Source organism: Neopelma chrysocephalum, unplaced genomic scaffold (genome assembly GCF_003984885.1).
Source record: "Neopelma chrysocephalum unplaced genomic scaffold, ASM398488v2 Primary Assembly neopelma1_65, whole genome shotgun sequence".
NCBI lineage: Eukaryota > Metazoa > Chordata > Aves > Passeriformes > Pipridae > Neopelma > Neopelma chrysocephalum.
Window position 1 is genome coordinate 1254035 of NW_020897722.1, and position 18120 is coordinate 1272154.

The 18120-nt window shown below is 55.6% G+C and overlaps 1 protein-coding gene across 1 annotated transcript; it reads right to left on the reverse strand.

Annotated features, from left to right (window-relative positions):
• Positions 1 to 332: 332 nt before the first annotated feature.
• TMEM8A (transmembrane protein 8A) lies at positions 333 to 15173 on the reverse strand. The gene is made up of 14 exons (XM_027683923.1): positions 15149 to 15173; positions 13960 to 14137; positions 12200 to 12407; positions 11971 to 12104; positions 11325 to 11590; positions 9827 to 10155; positions 9011 to 9104; positions 8285 to 8408; positions 7548 to 7684; positions 5527 to 5705; positions 4412 to 4569; positions 4186 to 4252; positions 3904 to 4020; positions 333 to 3423 (listed from the first exon to the last, which is right to left on the reverse strand). The coding sequence occupies exons 1-14, from the start codon at positions 15171 to 15173 to the stop codon at positions 3127 to 3129; spliced, it is 2313 nt and encodes a 770-aa protein (XP_027539724.1). The 3' UTR covers positions 333 to 3126.
• Between the last annotated feature and the right edge of the window lie 2947 nt (positions 15174 to 18120).

Consider the following 18120-nt stretch of genomic DNA (forward strand, 5'->3'; position numbering starts at 1 on the left):
GCCCAGAGACAGGACGAGCGATGGGCTGAACTGAAACACGAGTTGCACCTCAGCACGCTCGTGGGAACGGCCTGGACCTGTGCCAGGGGAGGTTTGGTTGTATGTCAGGGGAAGGTTCTTCCCCCCAGAGGGTGCTCGGGCACTGAACAGGCTCCCCAGGGCAGCGGCCTGAGTTGGTCTCCCCTCAGTCTCCTCCGGGCTCAACAGCTGCTGCTGTGAATGTTTTAGTGCAGGTCTAAAGCTACCAAGAGGTCAAGAAGTTTTCAGACAGGGCTGTTAGGGACAAGGTGGGATTGTTGGGCTGTCCTGTGCAGAGCCAGGAGGTGGATTTGGTGATCCCTGTGGGTCCCTCCCAGCTCAGGATATTCAGTGATTCTGTGCAGAAGAACTTCTTCACACTGAGGGTGTCAGAGCGCTGGAATAGGTGCCCAGGGAGGGCGTGGAATCTCCCTCTCCGGAGACATTCCAAACCCACCTGGACTCCTTCCTGTGTCACCTGCTCCAGGTTGAACTGGATGATCTCCAGAGGTCACTTCCAACCCCAATAATTTTGTGATTCTGTGACTGCAGCCACCACGTGCCTGCCCGCAAATACCGTCACCTTTATTAAATTATAAAACCATAAGCTTTAAAATTTACCGTATAAAATAATCACAGGTATTAACAGCAAAGAAAAAAAATAACCTTTTTTTTTTTTTTCCCCAGACACAGGAATTTGCTCAAATTTTACCCAGAATAATTAACACCCCCCCTTCTGCTGCAGGCACCAACCCAAGCTCGGGCCAGGCCAGCAGTGGGAGGGCAAAGCAGAACGAACAATCAAACACAAAATAAACAATCATGTCAGTGGGATTTCTCACCCCAAAGCTTCTCCTGCTTCCAGCACAGAAATCCCTGAAGGGAAAGGCCCGATGAGGAATTATTGCTTTCTATGGTAACCGGTGACACCCGGCCACACCAGTGGCATCAGGTCACCCTGGCAGCACACACCCGCACTGGTGGCACCTGGGTCACACCAGCAGCACCCAGGTCACACTGGCAGCACCTGGGTCATGCTGGTGGTGCCCAGATCACACTGACAGCATCCAGGTCACACTGGTGGCACCTGGGTCACACTAGCAGCACCCAGATCTCACCGGTGGCACCCAGGTCACACAGGTGGCACCTGGGTCACACTGGCAGCACACAGACACACCAAGGTAACCTGGGTCACACCGGCAGCACCCAGGTCACATTGGTGGCACCTGGATCACGCTGGTGGCACCCAGGTCACACTGGCAGCACCTGGGTCACACCAGCAGTGCCCAGATCACAGTGGTAGCTGCTGGGTCACACTGGTGGCACGCAGGTCACAGCAGTGGAACCTGGGTCACACCGGCAGTACACACCCACACTGGTGGCACCTGGGTCACACCAACAGCACCCATGTCAACACCAGTGGCACCTGGGTCACACTGGCAGCACACTCAGGTCACACTAGTGGCCCCCAGGTCACACTGGTGGCCCCCAGGCCACCCCGGCGGCCTGGCACGGACGGCACGGCTGTGAAGGAGCGGCGGTCACCTCCACAGTGCTGGGGCCACAACGCCGCTGTGCAAACCAAGACAGGGGGAAAAAAGTGCCTAAAAGTGGTCAAAGTTGGAGGAAGCCCTGAGGGCCCAACATCCCCCCTCCTGCCGTGCTGTCCTGGATGGCAGCAGCAAATGAAAGATGGGGGACACGGGTGGTGATGGGGGGGTGACACTGCTGGGTGCAGACAAGTGTCCTTCACTTGTCCTGCATCGGCTTAAAAAGTGGGAGTTTGCAGAGGAAGGGGAGGCAGAGGGATAAAGTGCAGAGCTGAGCTGGGTGCTCTTCAAAGCAAAGAAATAACCCCGAGGAGGCAAATCCTTCATTAGTAGCTCTTTCCTCCCCAAAGCCACCTGAGGGGCTCCCAGCAGCACACACCAGACCAACCACAGCTGGAATGAAACCAGCAAGGAACGATGGATTTGAGCCCTTTTCTGTAGATTAAGGATGGGCAAAGACAACTTCCCTGGTTGCCAAGTTTCTGCCTTTGCTTTCTGCGTGCCCTAAAGTAAGGCTAAGGTGAGACAGACGCTGCAAAGGAGACCATGGCCACCTCGGGAGACCATGGTGATGCTCCTGGCTGGGGTAGGGCACTGCAGTGGCCTCAGATCAGCCAGGACTCTGCAGCACATCCAACCCCTGAGGCACAGCAGGCTGGAGAAGCAGGGCTGTACAGCTCAGGCACCATCCTGGACCACCCAGGCGGAGCTCTGCCCACGCCAAACCCCCCGAAAAGGAGGAAAACAGTGAATCCCTGAACACCAGCAGCCTGGATCCTTACAGAGCTCAAGTTAAACTTAGACTAAACCCTGCACTGCTGCAGGTTTCACAGCTCTGGCTGAGATGCCGCTGCTGCCTCTTGCATGTCCCCACATGGGGTTTTTCACATTCGTGCCAAGTCTGATCCTGAATCCAGGGCCCAAGTCCCAGCCTCATTCTTCTCCCCCCCCCAGAATCAGGACCAGGTAGGAGCAGCAGCACCTGTTTCACAGGGAGAGAGGCTCCAGACCCCGGTGGAAGCTGAGGCCACGGGCCCAGCACCCCCAGAGATCAGCTCCCTCCCTCCCCATCAGCACCAAGGGCATGCAGCAGCATTTGCCCCCCAGATCAGAAGAACTTCTCTTGGGTTCAAATGCTGACTGCAGGATGGCAGGGGAAGCCCTGTCCCACAGGCCTCTGCCAGGACAGGGGGCAGAGAGAAGAGCCCAGCAGCCAAAGCCTTGGCTCCAGCTCAGCATGGGCAAAGCCCAAGCCTCATGGATGCAGCAGGGGGGAAAAAAGGGTCGGCAATTTCCCCCAGGGCCATGGGGAGGTGGGGGACAGGCTATTCCTTGATCTGGAACCACGAAGAGCCTGCCCCATCCCAGCAGAAAAGCAGAGGTGGCCTCAAACTCATCTCCACAAGACCAGCCCACCATCTTCACCTTTCAACCCGGTCCACACTGGGCCCTCCTGGCCAGGGGATGAGCAGTAAGAGGATTGACCATGTGCGAGGGGCAGCCCAGGCAAAGAGCAGCTTCCCCAGCCCTCCACCCCCACGAGAGGGAGCTGGGCAGGTCAGGTCACGGCGTAGAGCTCCTCACGGTCGTTCTGGCAGATCTGGTAGCGACAAGTGAGCTTCTTGGACCAAGCCCAGGGCTTCTTATGCTTGTCCCGAGGAGGGAGCAGGAAAGCGACACTGCAGGCCACCAGCACGTGCCAGATGCTGTGGGTGTAGTAGTAGTTCTCATTGGTTTCCATGAATGCATACACTGAGATGGCAATGAAAGCCAAGGTGATCCCTGGGAGGAGGTAGAAGACCCAGCGCTTCCACGAGGAGGGGTAGCAGTGTCTGCGTTTGGTTCCATGGTGAACCTGGGAGGGTCAGAGCACAGATGGGTTGAGCAGCCAAGCAGAAGCTCAGGCAGGGTCTGCCTGACCCTGGAGCATCTGCCAGCCTCCCAGCAACAGGGTGTGCCTGAGAAATGTGGCCCCTGAGAAATGTGGCCTCCCCCCGTCTTGGGCCCTTCTCTTGTGTGCAAAAGGCCCCCTCCAGCTGTGGCACCAAAGCCCAGCACAGATGCCACAGGTCCTGGCCAGGGCAACAGCCAAGTGCTTTGGGACAGCACTGCAGCTCCAGGTGTGCACTCACTGGACTGTGCTGAGACCCAGAACCAAGGGATTTCTGGGATTTCTCAGCTAGTGGAGGGCTGGAAGGTGAATCCCTTGCCCTGCCCTTTCCACCTGGGTGCTTCAAGGTGACCAAGCCATGCCTGTGGATGGGGCTGCTCTGCCACCACCATTCTCTGCAGGGGAGCAAAGGGCAGCAGGTCCTGCCTGGCTGCCCTCACTTACCCACGCTGCAATCATGATGACGAGGGCGAAGAGGCAGGGACCCATCATGTTCCACACCCCTCTGCGGTCCAGCTGCAGGGACATGGCAATTAACAAGGTCCCCAAGATGAAAAGGACCTGGAAAAGAGACACCACCACTACCACCAGCAGCTCCTCTGCTGCCAGAGCACAGCCAGCCATGCCAGAGGCAGGGAGGACCTCTTCTCCTGGCCACCCAGCCCTGCATCCATGCAAGAGTCAGGAGAAACACCTTCAGATGGAGAAACCAGAGAACCCACAAACCTTTCCCCCAAACCTCAGTCCCTTCAGGCCAGGTCCCTCCAAGCATGCAGGTTCACGAGCCAAACTCCTGGGACAAACCAAACCCACTGGTTTAAAAATCAGGGTGGCACTGGGTGACAAACAGGCTTTGTCACCGGACTGGTCATTAAAATACAGAGGTGAGAGGGCTCAGCGTGGCCACCTGTGGCTTGGCTGGCTCAGGGCTGGCCTGGCCACGTGGGGTTACCTGACACTTACGTATTTCAGGATCTTCTTCACCCGGGCCATGCACAGGATGGTCACCCAGATGGACACCACGGAGCCCAGGAAGTCACAGTACTGGAGCGTGTCGTAGTCCATGATGCACATCACTGCGACGCCCGGCTGGTCACACGCGTGGTAGAACTACAGCCAGGGACAAAAGCAAAGGTCAGGTGGATCCAGCAGCACCACACGGTGCTCTGGGAAGGAGAGGCAGGAGAAGGCTCAGCCCACAGCAGGCAGTGCCTCCAGGAAGCTCCACCAAACCACTGTGGCATTACGGAAAGCGAGGTCAAACATCAACCTGCACCCTCCCAGCAGCAGCCAGGAGCTCCTGGGACAGCACCTTCCAGTGTGAAGTGCTCCAACCCCATCTCCATCCCTGGGGTCCCAGCCCCAAATACGAGCACCCTCAGTGTGGGCTGAAGACCCTAGGGAAAAGAACACCCTTTCCAGCTCTGGAACATGTTGTTGGAACAAGTCCAGAGAAGGCCACAAAGTTGGTAAGAGGAGTGGAGCAGCTCCCCTATGAAGACAGGCTGAGAATGTTGGGGCTGTTCAGCCTGGAGATGAGAAGGTTGTGTGAGACTCCACAGCAACCTTCCAGTAACTGAAGGGGGCTATAGGAAAGCTGGAGAGGGGCTCTGCGTCAGGAACTGTAGTGACAGGACCAGGAGTAATAGGTACAAATTGAAAGAGGGGAAATTTATGTTAAATATTAGGAAGAAATTTTTTACTGTGAGTTTGGTTAGACACTGGAACAGGTTGCCCAGGAAGGTTGTGGATGCCCCAACCCTGGCAGTGTTCACAGCCAGATTGGATAAGGCCTTGAGGAACCCGGTCTAGTTGGAGGTGTCCCTGCCCATGGCACAGGGTGGTTGGGACTAGATGATCTTTAAGGTCCATTCCAACCCCTTAACATAGTTCCATGATTCCATGACATGTCCATGGAGGTGCTTGTCTAATGATCCTAGAAGCTCCCTGTGGAGCTCCAGCATGGGCTGCTCCACCAAGGACTTCTCTCTGGTGCAGCATTCCCAATGCCCAGGGGGAGCTGGCAGGGGGAGCTGGAGGGGGACCCGACAGAAGGCAGTTCCCTACCGTGGAGAAGAACATGGTGTAGGTGTAGACAGAGGCCTCCACCAGGTAGTAGCGATGGACAGCGACTGCTATGGCTGGCAGGAACATGAGGTTGCTCAGGGTGAGCAGGAGGGTGGCCAAGTTCTGTGCCCCGATGGACTGGGCCTTGGTGTCGTCCGTGCAGCTCCACCCACCCCAACCTGCAGAGCAGAGAGGCTTCTATGGATCTCACAGGCCCTACCTTGTCATCCCACAGCACCCAGGAAGAGCCTGGGATGCCTCAGGAGATGCAGTCACACCTTTAGACTATCCCAGTGCCTCCTCTCCCTCACTCCATCAGCCACTCACAGTCCTCAGGATGGTCTCGTTACTCATCACATGCTCTGCTGTGGGAAGTCAGGGAACCCCAGCAGAGCTCCATGTCTGCTCTGAGGACATCCCCCAGGTCATTCCCACGTAGCAGAGGCCATCCTACACCCAGACTGGTGCTTTCCATCCCCACAGCAACTCAACACACACGTTCCTTGCTGTGAAACAGCATTCAAGGCTCAGATGCTTCACATGATGGTATGAGCTGGATGCAAGATCCCTACAGGTCCCAGGAACCAGGGTGGAGAATGATCCCCGGCACTGAGCAAGCCATTGGGCTTCTGTCCTACCCCCTGCAAGGGCAGGGCAGACCCCAAACCCAGGTCAGGCTGCTCTGGGCCTTGTCCAACTGACTTTTTAAGATCTCCAAGGATGGAGACCTGGATACTGTGCAAAGACAAACAGCCTGAGGGGGAAAAGACTGGTCTTCTTTGATTTAGGTGGAAGCCTCCTTGCTGCAGCCTATGTCTGGGCTCCTGCCCTTTCCCTGTGCTCCCCCTGCAGAGCCAGTTCCAGGGTCCCTGTAACCCTGTGGGCAGCAGAAACTGTAATTTGATCCCACTCCAACTCCTCCAAGGTGAACAAACCCACTGCCTCAGCCCACGGTGACATCCAGGGCTGCACAGGATGGTGGCAGTGAAAATTTCCTACAGAACAGTGCCTGGCACAGGGCACAATTCTCAGCCTCTGACTGGATACCAAGGACTGAACTGAGACAGTCTCTATAAACACAAATCTGCATTTTTTTATTATTTAAATGATTTTAATTAAAGATTAAGCTGCCCATGCCCTCCTTTTGAGGAAAGGAGGTCAGCCTCAGGGCAGATGAGGAATGTGCAGGCACTCCATGGTCAAGGAGCTCAGTTAAAAGTAACATCCATCCCGTTCCAGAGTCACTAGAGCAGCTCTGCCCCTCCCTGCCAGGCAGGGCCCAGGGAAGCCGCTCTCCCTGGTTTATTTCTGGGTCACCAATATGCAGATGGGGCATTTTGCTGCGTGTGATTCAGCGGAAAGCTGCCCTCAGCCTGATTCCCCAGTTCCCTTGAGGTGCTCTGTGCTTCCCAGAACCTGGCAGCCCTCGGGGAAATTAGGATGCTGATCTCCCTCTCACTCCTCACCCATCATCAGCACTGCAGCAGGGAGGTCCTGGCTCAGGCCCAGAGCAGCAGGGAACCACAGTTTGCCTTGTCCTTCTGCTGAGAACAGGTACACGGAGCCACCCAAGCACAGCAGAGCTCATCTTCCCCTCAGCACAGACTGCACCATCCTCTCAGGCCATTAAGATAATTAGCAGCTGACACAGATGTTCCTCCTCCAGGGGCACCTCTGAGTCTAAGGCTTTTGGCAGGAGACAGACAGGGACTCATTGTATCCCACACCAGGAACCTGCACAGCAAACCTCCCTGAAAGGCACAGACTCTGACACAGGCATTTTCAAGCTCCCTAATCTCTCTGGGGATGCTCAGAAGCACCTCTCCAAGCCCTGGGGAGCCTCCAAGCCCAATTCCCCATAACGCTTGGGGTACCCTGTGTTTCCCCAAGCTGTGCTTCCCCGGGCGCTGTGACGCCGGCAGCCACAGCAGACCCCAGGCTCCCCACCCCAAACACCACCGCCCTACACAGTGTCCTCCCCTCGGGGAGGATGGCAAAGCTTCCCAGGAAAGTGCACTCACCAGCCTTGCAGCTGCAGGCAGCGTAGAGGTACCCGTGTCTCCTCAGGAGGCTGCACTGCCCGTAGGGGCCGCAGTCGTTGAAGCAGGGGGTGAGGTACGCGAACACCGTCACTTTGGCTTCTGCACTGGGACATTCTCTGCAAGGACAGCAGGTCCCCTTGGCACCCCAGACCTTTGGGCAGCCCTGAGCCCTGCTCCCGAGGGTCTAACTGTGCTCCTGCATGCAAGCTCCCTGCTAATTTCGAGATTTGCTCCATCCCTCCTACGACCTCAGAGCAGAGTCTACTCCCTCTCCACTTGGACTGCCAAACTGATGTCCAGGTGGGTGTCAGCTCTCCCCAGACCCCCATGACACACCAGTGTCACCACCACTCTTTTACATCATGCACTCATCCCAGCAGGCAGAAAACCAGCAGAGAGGCAAACTGCAGGAGTATGGGCACAGCTGCCTGCATCTCTAAGACCTCCCAAAAGGGTAACAGCAGCAATTATTTCCCAATTTATCACCTCAAAATCCACCAGGGGAAGGGGAAGCTCACCCAGGCAGGCTCTGCCATCTGCAGTCTGCATGACATGTGCCAGCTTGACACTGGTTAAGCTATTTGGGTGCCCACTGTCTCCCACCTCCCAGAGGTGAGGACGGAGGGTCAGTTTTGCTCACACAAGCCAAGGCCAGTGGGATTTGGAGGCAGAGTGCTCTGAACAGGCCCCAGGGTGGGATGACACACCAGACTCACCCCTGGCCCTTTGGGCAGAGCAGCTGCAGGGACAGGAACCAGTCATCAGTCTGAGGGTACAGGACAATCAGCATTGCCTCTGCAGAGGATGTGCTCACGCTCAGAGGGTAGCCCTGGGAAAAAGCTGGAAGAAAACAGGGTGCTGTGATGGACCAGACTTGGGAAGAAGGGCCCACAGCAACCCCAGGCTAAGACTGATCACACAGGAATCAGATGCTCCAGTGGCTCCTTGCTCCCATGCTCAGGAGGCACCAGGGGGATGGAGAGGACCCCTGCTCCCAAGACCCTTGTTTTTTCATTTATCTCAATTCTCAGTACCTGTCTGCACAGCACAGGGCACCTGGAACAGCCTGTTGTCTTGGCTGCTCTAGTGCAGAGCTCAGCTTCTCTGCACACCAGCAATACCTTGACCATCCCCAAACCTCCTGCTAAGAAGGTTGGAAGAGCCCCAGCTGGTAACCAGACCTTCCTTTGGTGGAGGCTAACTCCTGGTGCCAGACCACCACCTGCAACCCAGCATCCTGGGAATGTGCCAGCACAAAGACCTCAGGAGGGTTTGTTCCAAAATCAGCTGCCCTGGGACACCCCACAAAGTCCTGAGTCAGTTCAAAATCAGTTTCCCTGGGACACCCCACAAAGTCCTGAGTCAGCTGACAGCCCATGAGGTCTAAAGGCAGAGCAGTGAGATGACCAGCTGAGCTGGTGGCAGGTGCCAGCCTCTCCTACCTGTGCTGCAGTTCCGTGTGGCGTTGAGGGACAGCACCGGGGAGGCAGCGCTCACACATCCAACCACGGTGGCATTGGCCAGGCTCACAGATGTCTGTGCAAACAGAGCAGTGTCCCATGTCACAGCACCCCAATGCCATCCCCCTGCACCGTTCATCTCCCACAGGGCCCATGGCAAACGGCAGCAGCAGGTGACAGTAAATCCTGCAGGTCACCCATCATCAATTCAGCAGGTTTCTGACCAAACCCATGCTCATCTCACCCTGTGCTGCCACCATGTTATGTACTGGCTAAAAGGCAAGAGACCTTCCCGGGGGAACTGCCCCAAAGCTGGGACACACACATCACTTCAACACCACCACAGGGTGGCACAAGCCAGAGGCTGCAGGACATCAGGGCCGAGCCCTGCTCCAGCCCTCGGGAAGTTTCATAGAATTTCAGGTGGCTGATTTTGGGGGGGGGTCACTGAAGGAGCCTCGAAATCAGTGACTTGGGCAGGAACATCCCTGGCTTTCCCTGCTCAGCCTCCTCTCCTGGTGGCAAGGTGCCAGGCTCCTGTGGAGAGGATGGCACTGCAGCTGCTTCCCGTTTTGTCTCCTCTGCGTCACTGCCGCCACAGGCCGCAAGCTGTGGCATTCGAGTTGGAGCTGGCAGGGGGGACACGCTGGAAGCAGCTAGAACAGGCTCAGGGTGTTTTGCAGCAACAGAAAGAAAGAGAAGTAGCCCCACAACCCCTGGAATGTGCTGGCAAACCCGCCCAGGAGCAGGGACAAAGCCCCTCAAAGGGGACACAACCCCATCGATCAGCCCCCGCACCTTGTTAAGCAGGAGACTGACCACGAGGGAACCCCCGCTGTCCATGCCAGTGTTCAGGTTGAGCAGGAGCAGGGTGGGGGACAGGGAGTTCACGGGCACGCTGGGGCCGTTGAGGAGCCTGTAGCGCACCGACACAACATCCAGGTCCTCACGGACCACGGGCTGGTTCTGCAGGCAGGAGCTCCTCTGGCCAGATGTGTTGCGTGGAGCCTCTCCAGCAGCCTGAGCAGAGCTCCCTGCGGCCCCTGTGGTACCTGGTCTGGCACCAGCCTGGCTCTGGTTTAGGCTGATGAAGTTAAGGAAGGAACTGGCGCTTCCTGGTCTGCAAACTGTAAAGCAGAAGAAGGAGAGGAATCAGCACAGCCAGGACCAGCACCTCAGCCAGGCAGACCCCAGCAGCTCCAGCCCTCCAAGTGATAGCACAAACTGAGGGGGTGTTCATGCACTGCAGCACTGGCTGCAGCCCTGGAAAGGCACCACCTCTGCAGGGGGAGCATCCACAAGCTGGGACACTGCTGGAAGCCAGACAGCAGTACAGTGGGTGAAAGCACCCTGGAGCTGCAAGGATGGGGGAAGGAGAAGAAGGGATAACACAGCATCATCAAGGTACTCAGGGACTACTCACTAGCCAGCAGCAGAGCTGAGCACTTGGCTGTCCCAGAGCCACAGGCTGCATAAAAGTCTCTCCCAGCTCCCCAAACATGAGCAGACAAGGCTGAGCAGAAAGGAGAAGCCAACCCAGTGAAGCTACAGGCACAAACCATCACGTTGTGGCAGATGGAGCTGAGTGTGACACTTGAGTTCCAGTGCTGGAGCCTGTCCATTGCTCCCAAAGACCCTTGTGCTCCCCTCTAACACCTGTGCCAGGTCTTCCAGCACACAGGATGAGGCTCTGCTTTGAGGAGGGGATGGCAGAACCCCCAGCAGAAGAAAACTTTAAAAATGTACCTAGTTGGAGAGCTTCCAGCAGCCAAACAGGGATTATGGTCAGGTAATAGGATGCAAAGACACCACAAGGGACTTGTGACCCCCTGAGTCACAAGGTGTCACCTGAAATGGCAACATCCCCTCACTACAACCCCAGACATTTCCCCAAGCAAACCTCTGTGAGATGGTTTCCTGTCTGTAGCCTGCTTGTGGCCAATTGATAGTCAACACAGCATTAGTCTGGTACACCCACCCCAAACTATTCTTCACACCAAATCTTAGCCACTGCTTCCCAAACAACCTTTGGAAAAGATCATTGCTTCAGAGACCCTGGACTTCTCAGGCATTTCCAAAACAGGCAGCTCTAGCAAGTATCACTCTGGAGTGAACACTGGAGCCTTCACTTTTGACCCCAAAGCAACAATTAGGCCTTGGGCCTCCAAGAGGAGGCAACCAGCATGCTGGGGGATGCAGGCCACCACAGCCAGGCACCCAAGGGCCAAAGGGAGACACAGCAGACACAAAGTTCCCTCTGGTCCTTCCCACAGGACTGGAAGCAGCAGAATCCCACCTGTGAAAGAAGCCAGCATCTCCACGGACACGCTGGCATTGGCAGTGCCGAGACTCTCCACCATGACCTGCAGCCACTTCTCCCAGGGGGGCGAATCCAGGGCCAGGCTGCAGTTTGCACTCCCTGTGCAGGTGAGGGTCTTCTGGAAGGACTGGGGCAGTGTGATGGAGCCCAGCACCACCCGCACAGCACACGCTTTCTGGTCGCTTGTCAGGCAGCTCCGCAGCTGGAACCGCATCCCCGCGGCGTGTTTGGGGACGAAGACCCTGCGGGAGGAGGGACCAGCAGTTTGCAGAGCTTGTACTCTCAGTGCAAGCCAGCCATGACCCACCACAGTCCCCAGGGCTTTGTGGCAAGAGCTAGACTGCCCTGGTTGGTGGTGTGAAAATCCTTCCCAAGGGAAACATCTCAAAGAACTAAAATTCCCGCAGTCGAACCTCTATGACCACGTGGGAAGACTTGGAGAAGGGTGCTCGTGTGCTCCCCGTGCAAACCCTGCCACTGCTGCAGGGGGCTCAGCAGACAGGCTCAGAGACCCCCCACAGCTCCAGCCCCACGTGGGAACAACAGTGGCTTCCCCCTAAGCAGCTCCCTTGGGAAATCCCTCCCCACCGTGTCCCTCTGTCCACCCGCTGCCCTCACTCACTTGACATGCAGTGGCTTAGCAGGCGAGACAACCGTGTGTGGCATGGGAACACCAGGCTCCAGGACAGGCATATCAGTGAGTCTGAGCACAAACATATCTGCCTGGAACATATAGGGGCATGGAGTGGAGAAACCCTGCAGGAGGGGAGAGCACAGGGGTCAGCTGTGGCTGTGAGGAGACACACCGGGCAGGGCTGCAGGGCCGGGACCCTCGGCGGGACCCTCCTCACCTTCACCTCGATCCTGCCGGCAGCCTCGGGCAGGTGGGCAGCGATGAACCAGTCCCCTGCAGCGGGGGTGGTGACGTTCACGAAGGTGGTGTTCTGCACAGCACTGCTCAGGGTGATGCTGATGTTGTAGGAAGGACGGACGGTGGCGTTGGCAGGGAAGCGAGTGCCCAGGGGGTTGATCACGGGAGGGGCTCCGTGGCGAAAGTGCCTGTGAGAGAAACCAGAGTGCCAGTGAACTGAGGGATGTACACACACTGGAAAGATAAAACGGGATACAAACTCAGAGGACACCCAGGTTGGCCTGGGATCGGAAGGGGAGCAGGCTGGAAACCCCCATGTTTCCAAGTGGAACACAGGAGCCCTCATTTTCATCTGGTGAGGGCTGGCTGCTATTAGCTTATCCAGGATTTATTTAGAGATTGTTTTAACTTGGCTGATTATTAAGATAAGGATTAACATGGTTCCATCAAGCCTGGAAGCAAATTTCCAACACTTACTAAGGTTAAGCCCCAGCTGCAAGACTATTCCTTCTTTACAACCATCAGCAAATTCCCCTTATAGGGGAAGCCATCCACAAAGAGCTTTCATTTTCCAGCTAAGATCTGAATCTTCCTATTTCCTCTTTTAAGGAGGGTAGACAGACAGACAGACTAAAAAGATGCTTACAAGGAGGCCCATATTGCAGACTTCAGTTCCCCAGCACTTCTGCTTTCCAGATAAGCAGCCCAGCATTTGAAGTAGCAGGAACACATGCAGTTGACTAACATGCAAGATATTTATTCAGTCAATTTGGCATTTAATTTGCTTGCTTTGGGGCTGCTCTGCAACAGAACATAATGGATCCAGGAACCAAATGTGACAGGTGGTATGTTGTTACCCCTTGGAGCTTGTCTGGGTTAGCCTTCGTTTCTTGAGGGATCATTTAGCTGCTGTCTTGTCCCTCACATCCCCAAACTACTGGAAACCTTTCTGGGAAGCAGAAAGCCTGTGACAGGCTGCTCAGGAGAGCAGCTTCTAAGAGCACTGGTCTGTGCCCAGGACAGACCAGGGAAGCACAAGCCAAGCAGCTTCAGTCACTCCCAAGACCTCTGTGAAGTGGGTGCCAGAGACCCACGTGTCCCCATGGGCACAACTTGCCCAGGAAACCTGCTACCCTCCAAAAATTCTTCCAGGTTTTTGACTTCAAATCCTCCAACAAGTCAAGTACTGCTTTAACCCCAATTCTTGCACTGAAATTGCATTTACAATCTTCTCATGCTCTTATGAGTGCAGGACATGACATTCTTCTTCTACCTCTGCTCCACACACAGCCACAGCCCTCCCAAAGTGCCCCCAATCTCTTCAGTTCCTCTGTACTGGGGAGTTTGTCCACATCCAATCAGTTTGGGTCCACTCAAGCCCCTTGTAGCCCTGCCACATCCTTTGGCACCATGTGCAGGGTCCTGCCAGGCACAGAAAGGTCCAGGAACACCTTTGTGTGAACAGCAGACCATCCTCACTGTGAAGCTCTCTCCAGTGCCTCTAAGGGGTCTCTTGGACAGCAGGTCTAACAGGCAGCCCCAGACTCACTGACAACATGAACACAAAACACTCCTCCATGTTTAAACACAGATCCAGTGCTTGTACATTAAGAAACTGTGGCTCCTGCAGCTGAGGAACAGATGCCCAGCCTCCTACAACCAACCAGCCCCAGCATGAGCAACCAGGACAAGAGGACAGGACACCCGTGTGGGCAAGCCCTGGCACAGGGACATACATACACTGTGATCTCCATGCTGGTGCACTCGGGTCCTTTCCCCCGGGATGCCTGCAGGAGCCAACGGAGCAGCACAGTGTCTTCTGGCACATGGAAGTGGAAGAGCTTGGCGTTCCCATACCAGCTGTAGAAGGACAGCTTCTGTGCGCTCTGGGAGAAGTACTCGGAGACATACAGGGAATCTGGAAGGGAGAGAGCACAGCAGTTGGTGGGGGAGCTGCTGAGGGCAGGCTCAAGGGCTTTATCCACCCACAGAGGCACACAGGAAGCTTAATCTTGCTGGAGAGGGGCCCTTTGAGTCCCTGATTTCTCATCCCAGTCCCACTAGATATGTGATGATCCATGATGTTCCTCCAGCCAGAACCACCCACACCCCTGCTATGAACCATCACCCAGAGAAGGAGAGCACTAAAAGTTGCCTAAACTATGCTCTGAGAGATGTGCTCTGAAGACAAGAGACCACCAGAGACAGCAGGGAGGAGGAAAGGTTGATGGCAGAAGGTGATGGAATAGGCAGCAGGAAACCCTGGGGCAGACAGTGCAGAGCAGATGGGTGCAGGTAGCACAGGGGGACCCAGGACCCAGCAGCACTTTATGGTGCCAAGAGGCAAGAGCTGTGCCCTTGTCTGTCTGCTCAGTGCATGGGCTGATGTTTTACATGGGCAGAGAGTGATAGGATGGGGGGAATGGTTTTAAACTAAAAAAGAGGAGATTTAGATTAGATGTTAGGAGGAAATCCTTCCCTATGAGGGTGATGAGACACTGGGACAGGTTGCCCAGAGAAGCTGTGGCTGCCCCATCTCTGGAAGTGTTCAAGGCCAGGCTGGACAGGGCTTGGAGCAACCTGGGATAGTGGAAGGTGTCCCTGCCAATGGCAGAGGTACAGATGATTTTTAGGGTACCTTCCAATCTGAACCATTTTGTGATTATCCATTTTACTTAGCTCAGGCACATGTAGTGCCTCCCTGTGACACACAACACAATGAAAATTTCATGTGCTGCAAATGTAACTCTGCTTTCAGATGTACCTTCCAAACTCTAAAGATTTTCCTAGCTGGAAGAAGGCCTGCTGGGATAGCAAGAACAGCCCCAGGGTATGCTGAAAGGGCATGCAAGAGAACAACAGCTACCCAGTCAAAGTGACATCAGGACTAACAATCCCTCATTCCATCCCTCTGCCCAGCTATACCTACAGATCACCCCCAGCCTGATGATCATTTCACCTGCAAAGTTACACATTAATGAAACCAAGACCTGACTGCAACTCAGGGCTGGAAAAGAAGCATCACACCAGAGCGGAGAAAGGGATAAAAGTGCACAGAGACAGCAGAGCCAAGACCATGCTGCCCCTCCAAAAACCAAGTTCATAACACTCAGCAAGGGGGTAGAAGATATGTCTTCACATCTCTGCAGAGTGCTTCCAGATGCTCCTTTTCTCATTTGGAATTCTCTGGAGAGAAAAGAAACTGTGGTGCCTTTCAGAGGCAGATTCATCATTTCAATTAGAGAATAAGTAACGAGTGTGGGTTAACTTGCCTTCCTCCACTGCTGCACAGGGTCATGCTGGAAACACAGAGGACCCAAGAAAGATGCCAGAGAAAGAGAACAGTCCTCAGGTGGGACCAGATCCTTGGCATGTACTTCTTGCCAAGAGGAATCTAATCCTAGCAGGAACTATGATTTGTGCCCCAAAGCAGGACACTCACCGGCCTGCACCCACGGCACCACAAAGAGACAGGGACGGTAATCATGGGTTTAACTCCCTGGCAAATTACCAAGCCAAAGCCTGCGGGCACCCTGCAAGCCCAGCAGGGAAAGGAGGAAACAGGAAAGCAAGAAATACCAGCCACGCAAGCCAGCTGGAGGATTTGCTCGTGGAGGAAGAGCGCGGCTGCCTGACCTTGCCGCGGGGTCCAGCCGAGGGAGCAGAGCTTGCAGCACCTCAGTGCACGGAGGCAGGAAAGGTCATGGGGAAAGTGAGCCCTGAGCAGGACAGCCAGGAGTCCACAGCCTGTGGGCAGAGCTGTCCCACTGCGGTCCCCACACCAGGGTCACGCACAAAAGGGGCTTTTCAAGCAAATGCTCCCTGGCTGGAACTCCAGCGCAGTGCGTGGGGACTGCGGACAAGAGCTGGCTGTGATCCCCTGCAAGCCCGGGAACATTTCACACACAAGGGCTATGGAAAGGAGCTTTCATCAGTGGTGTCTATACCCCCAGCACACCCTGCCTGCACTTGGCATGTTCCTTTCTGGCAGTCCATGAAGATCTTTGGGCACAGGGTTGAGGGTAGGCAGGGACACAAGGCGTGATTAGGGTTGGGAGAGCCCCAGTCCTGCTCAACGCAACAGGTCCCATCAGGCAACCTACAACTTGCTGCTCCAACCCCACCAGCTGTCAGCCACGGTCACCACCCATCCTGCACGTCCTCACAAAGCCAAAGCATGATTTGTGTGGTTTTTTGGGGAGCAGAGGGCAGGCAGACTGCAAAATTAAAAACTCCAGCAATCAGCAGTGCTATTTATTAAGGACTGGTCAATTATACAGAGTGAGCTCCAGCGCATTAGCAGGTCAAAGGCAGGCAGACCTGCCCTGCCCACGCACTGCCTGTCACCAGGTAAGCAGCAGCTGGGGCTGTGGACAAAGTCCACTGAGGAACAGCTTCTTGTGGGGACAAGGGCCGAGCCCCCGCTCACAGGCTGCACTGGGCACCCGAGAGCTGCACCCAGAGAGCAGGTATGTGACTCCCAGGGCACCTCTGCCTGGGCTGACAAGGAAATACCACAGGCAGATAAACGGAACATCAGCAGAGAAAAGCCAGAAAGACAGGTCACAGCAGAGGTGTGTACTCCATTTGCATTGATAGAGTACTCTGCTATTTGCTGTGCTCCCTATGTGTCCATCCCAATCTCTTCAGTCTGCTTGGCAACACCTGGAAAGTCCCCCTTGACTGTCCCGTGACGTAAAACAAGCTTTAAACTGAGCAAGGGACCTGTCAAATGGATGCTGTTTTCATCCTTTCCCATACAGATTTTGCATAAGCAGGTTTCAAATGTATTATGCAAAAAACAAAAGTGTTTTTAAGACAAACAGAATGCAGTAGAATCCCTGATGATGCCGAGAGGAGACGGGTTATTTCAATTTCAGAGTAAAGAGTCACCTCGTACAGCTTGAGTTTGTTTGTCCAAAGATGATCTCATGGTAGTTTTAGGAAATAATACCTTGACTGGTGGTTTCACCATCAAAGGGACAAAGCTCTCATTTCAAAGCAGACGCTGTCTAAAGCTACAGAGTTGATGTTCAGCCCGACGGGAGACAAGACAGGACTATGTGGCAGGATGTTTGGCCATTTACAATGTAACAGAAAACCCCATTCCTTTCTCGGGAGTCGAAAATTCACCCAGAAATGTTGCAGAGCGAGGGCTCCTCGCTCCTCTGTGGGGGAGCCGATCTTCGGCAGTGCCCAGACGTAACCCTAGGGAGGCTTTCCCTATGGAGGCATTCCCTGCAGAGCCGTTCCCACAGCCGGCGGGACGGCGCCGGGACAAACCCAGCACCACACCTGAGGCACAGCGGAGCTCTCCAAGGGCTGAGAACCCAGCGAGCAGGATGCCAGAGCAGGGTGGGCCTGGGGCACGGGGCCATCTCACCTCTGGCTCCCCGAGCAGAATCCGCGCTCTGCGGACTGTGTGGAAGCGATAACCACCATCGACAGCGGATAACCACCGGCAGCACCAGCCGACCCCCCGACGGGGTGAGCAGGTGAACAACCTCACCTCCCCAAACCTCCCCACCGCCACAGCAGCCGGCTGACCCTCCGGAGAGAAGGGACACGGCCCGCGCACCCCCAGCACCTCCCGCTCTGCCAAAAGCCCCGCTCCCGTCCATCCGTCTGGATGCGCTGCAAGTAAAGTAACCTAAAAACAAGGCGAAGCCAAGGAAAACAACCGCTGCCAACACAGCAGAACGCTCCGGGTCTGGCCCGACCTCCCGCTGCTCCGCAGGGCCGGCACAGGCGCTGCCCCCCCGGGGATGCTCAGGAGCCCCCGAATCCCTCGGGAGAGCACGAAACCACTCCAAAGTCACCGCTGAGCCACCCCGGCAGGAGCCGCGGGATGCGGGGCAGCTCCCGGGGCTCCCTTTGACACAACCCAACCGGTTTCCCACC

Excerpts from the sequence above, each read along its gene's own strand:
- TMEM8A (XM_027683923.1), bottom strand. The coding sequence starts at position 15,173 with ATGATCATCAGGCTGGGGGTGATCT. Across the intron at positions 11,591-11,970 it reads GCTAAGCCACTGCATGTCAA|GGTCTTCGTCCCCAAACACG; the intron begins GTGAGTGAGGGC and ends CTCCTCCCGCAG. Across the intron at positions 4,021-4,185 it reads GACTGAGGTTTGGGGGAAAG|GTCCTTTTCATCTTGGGGAC; the intron begins GTTTGTGGGTTC and ends TCTCTTTTCCAG.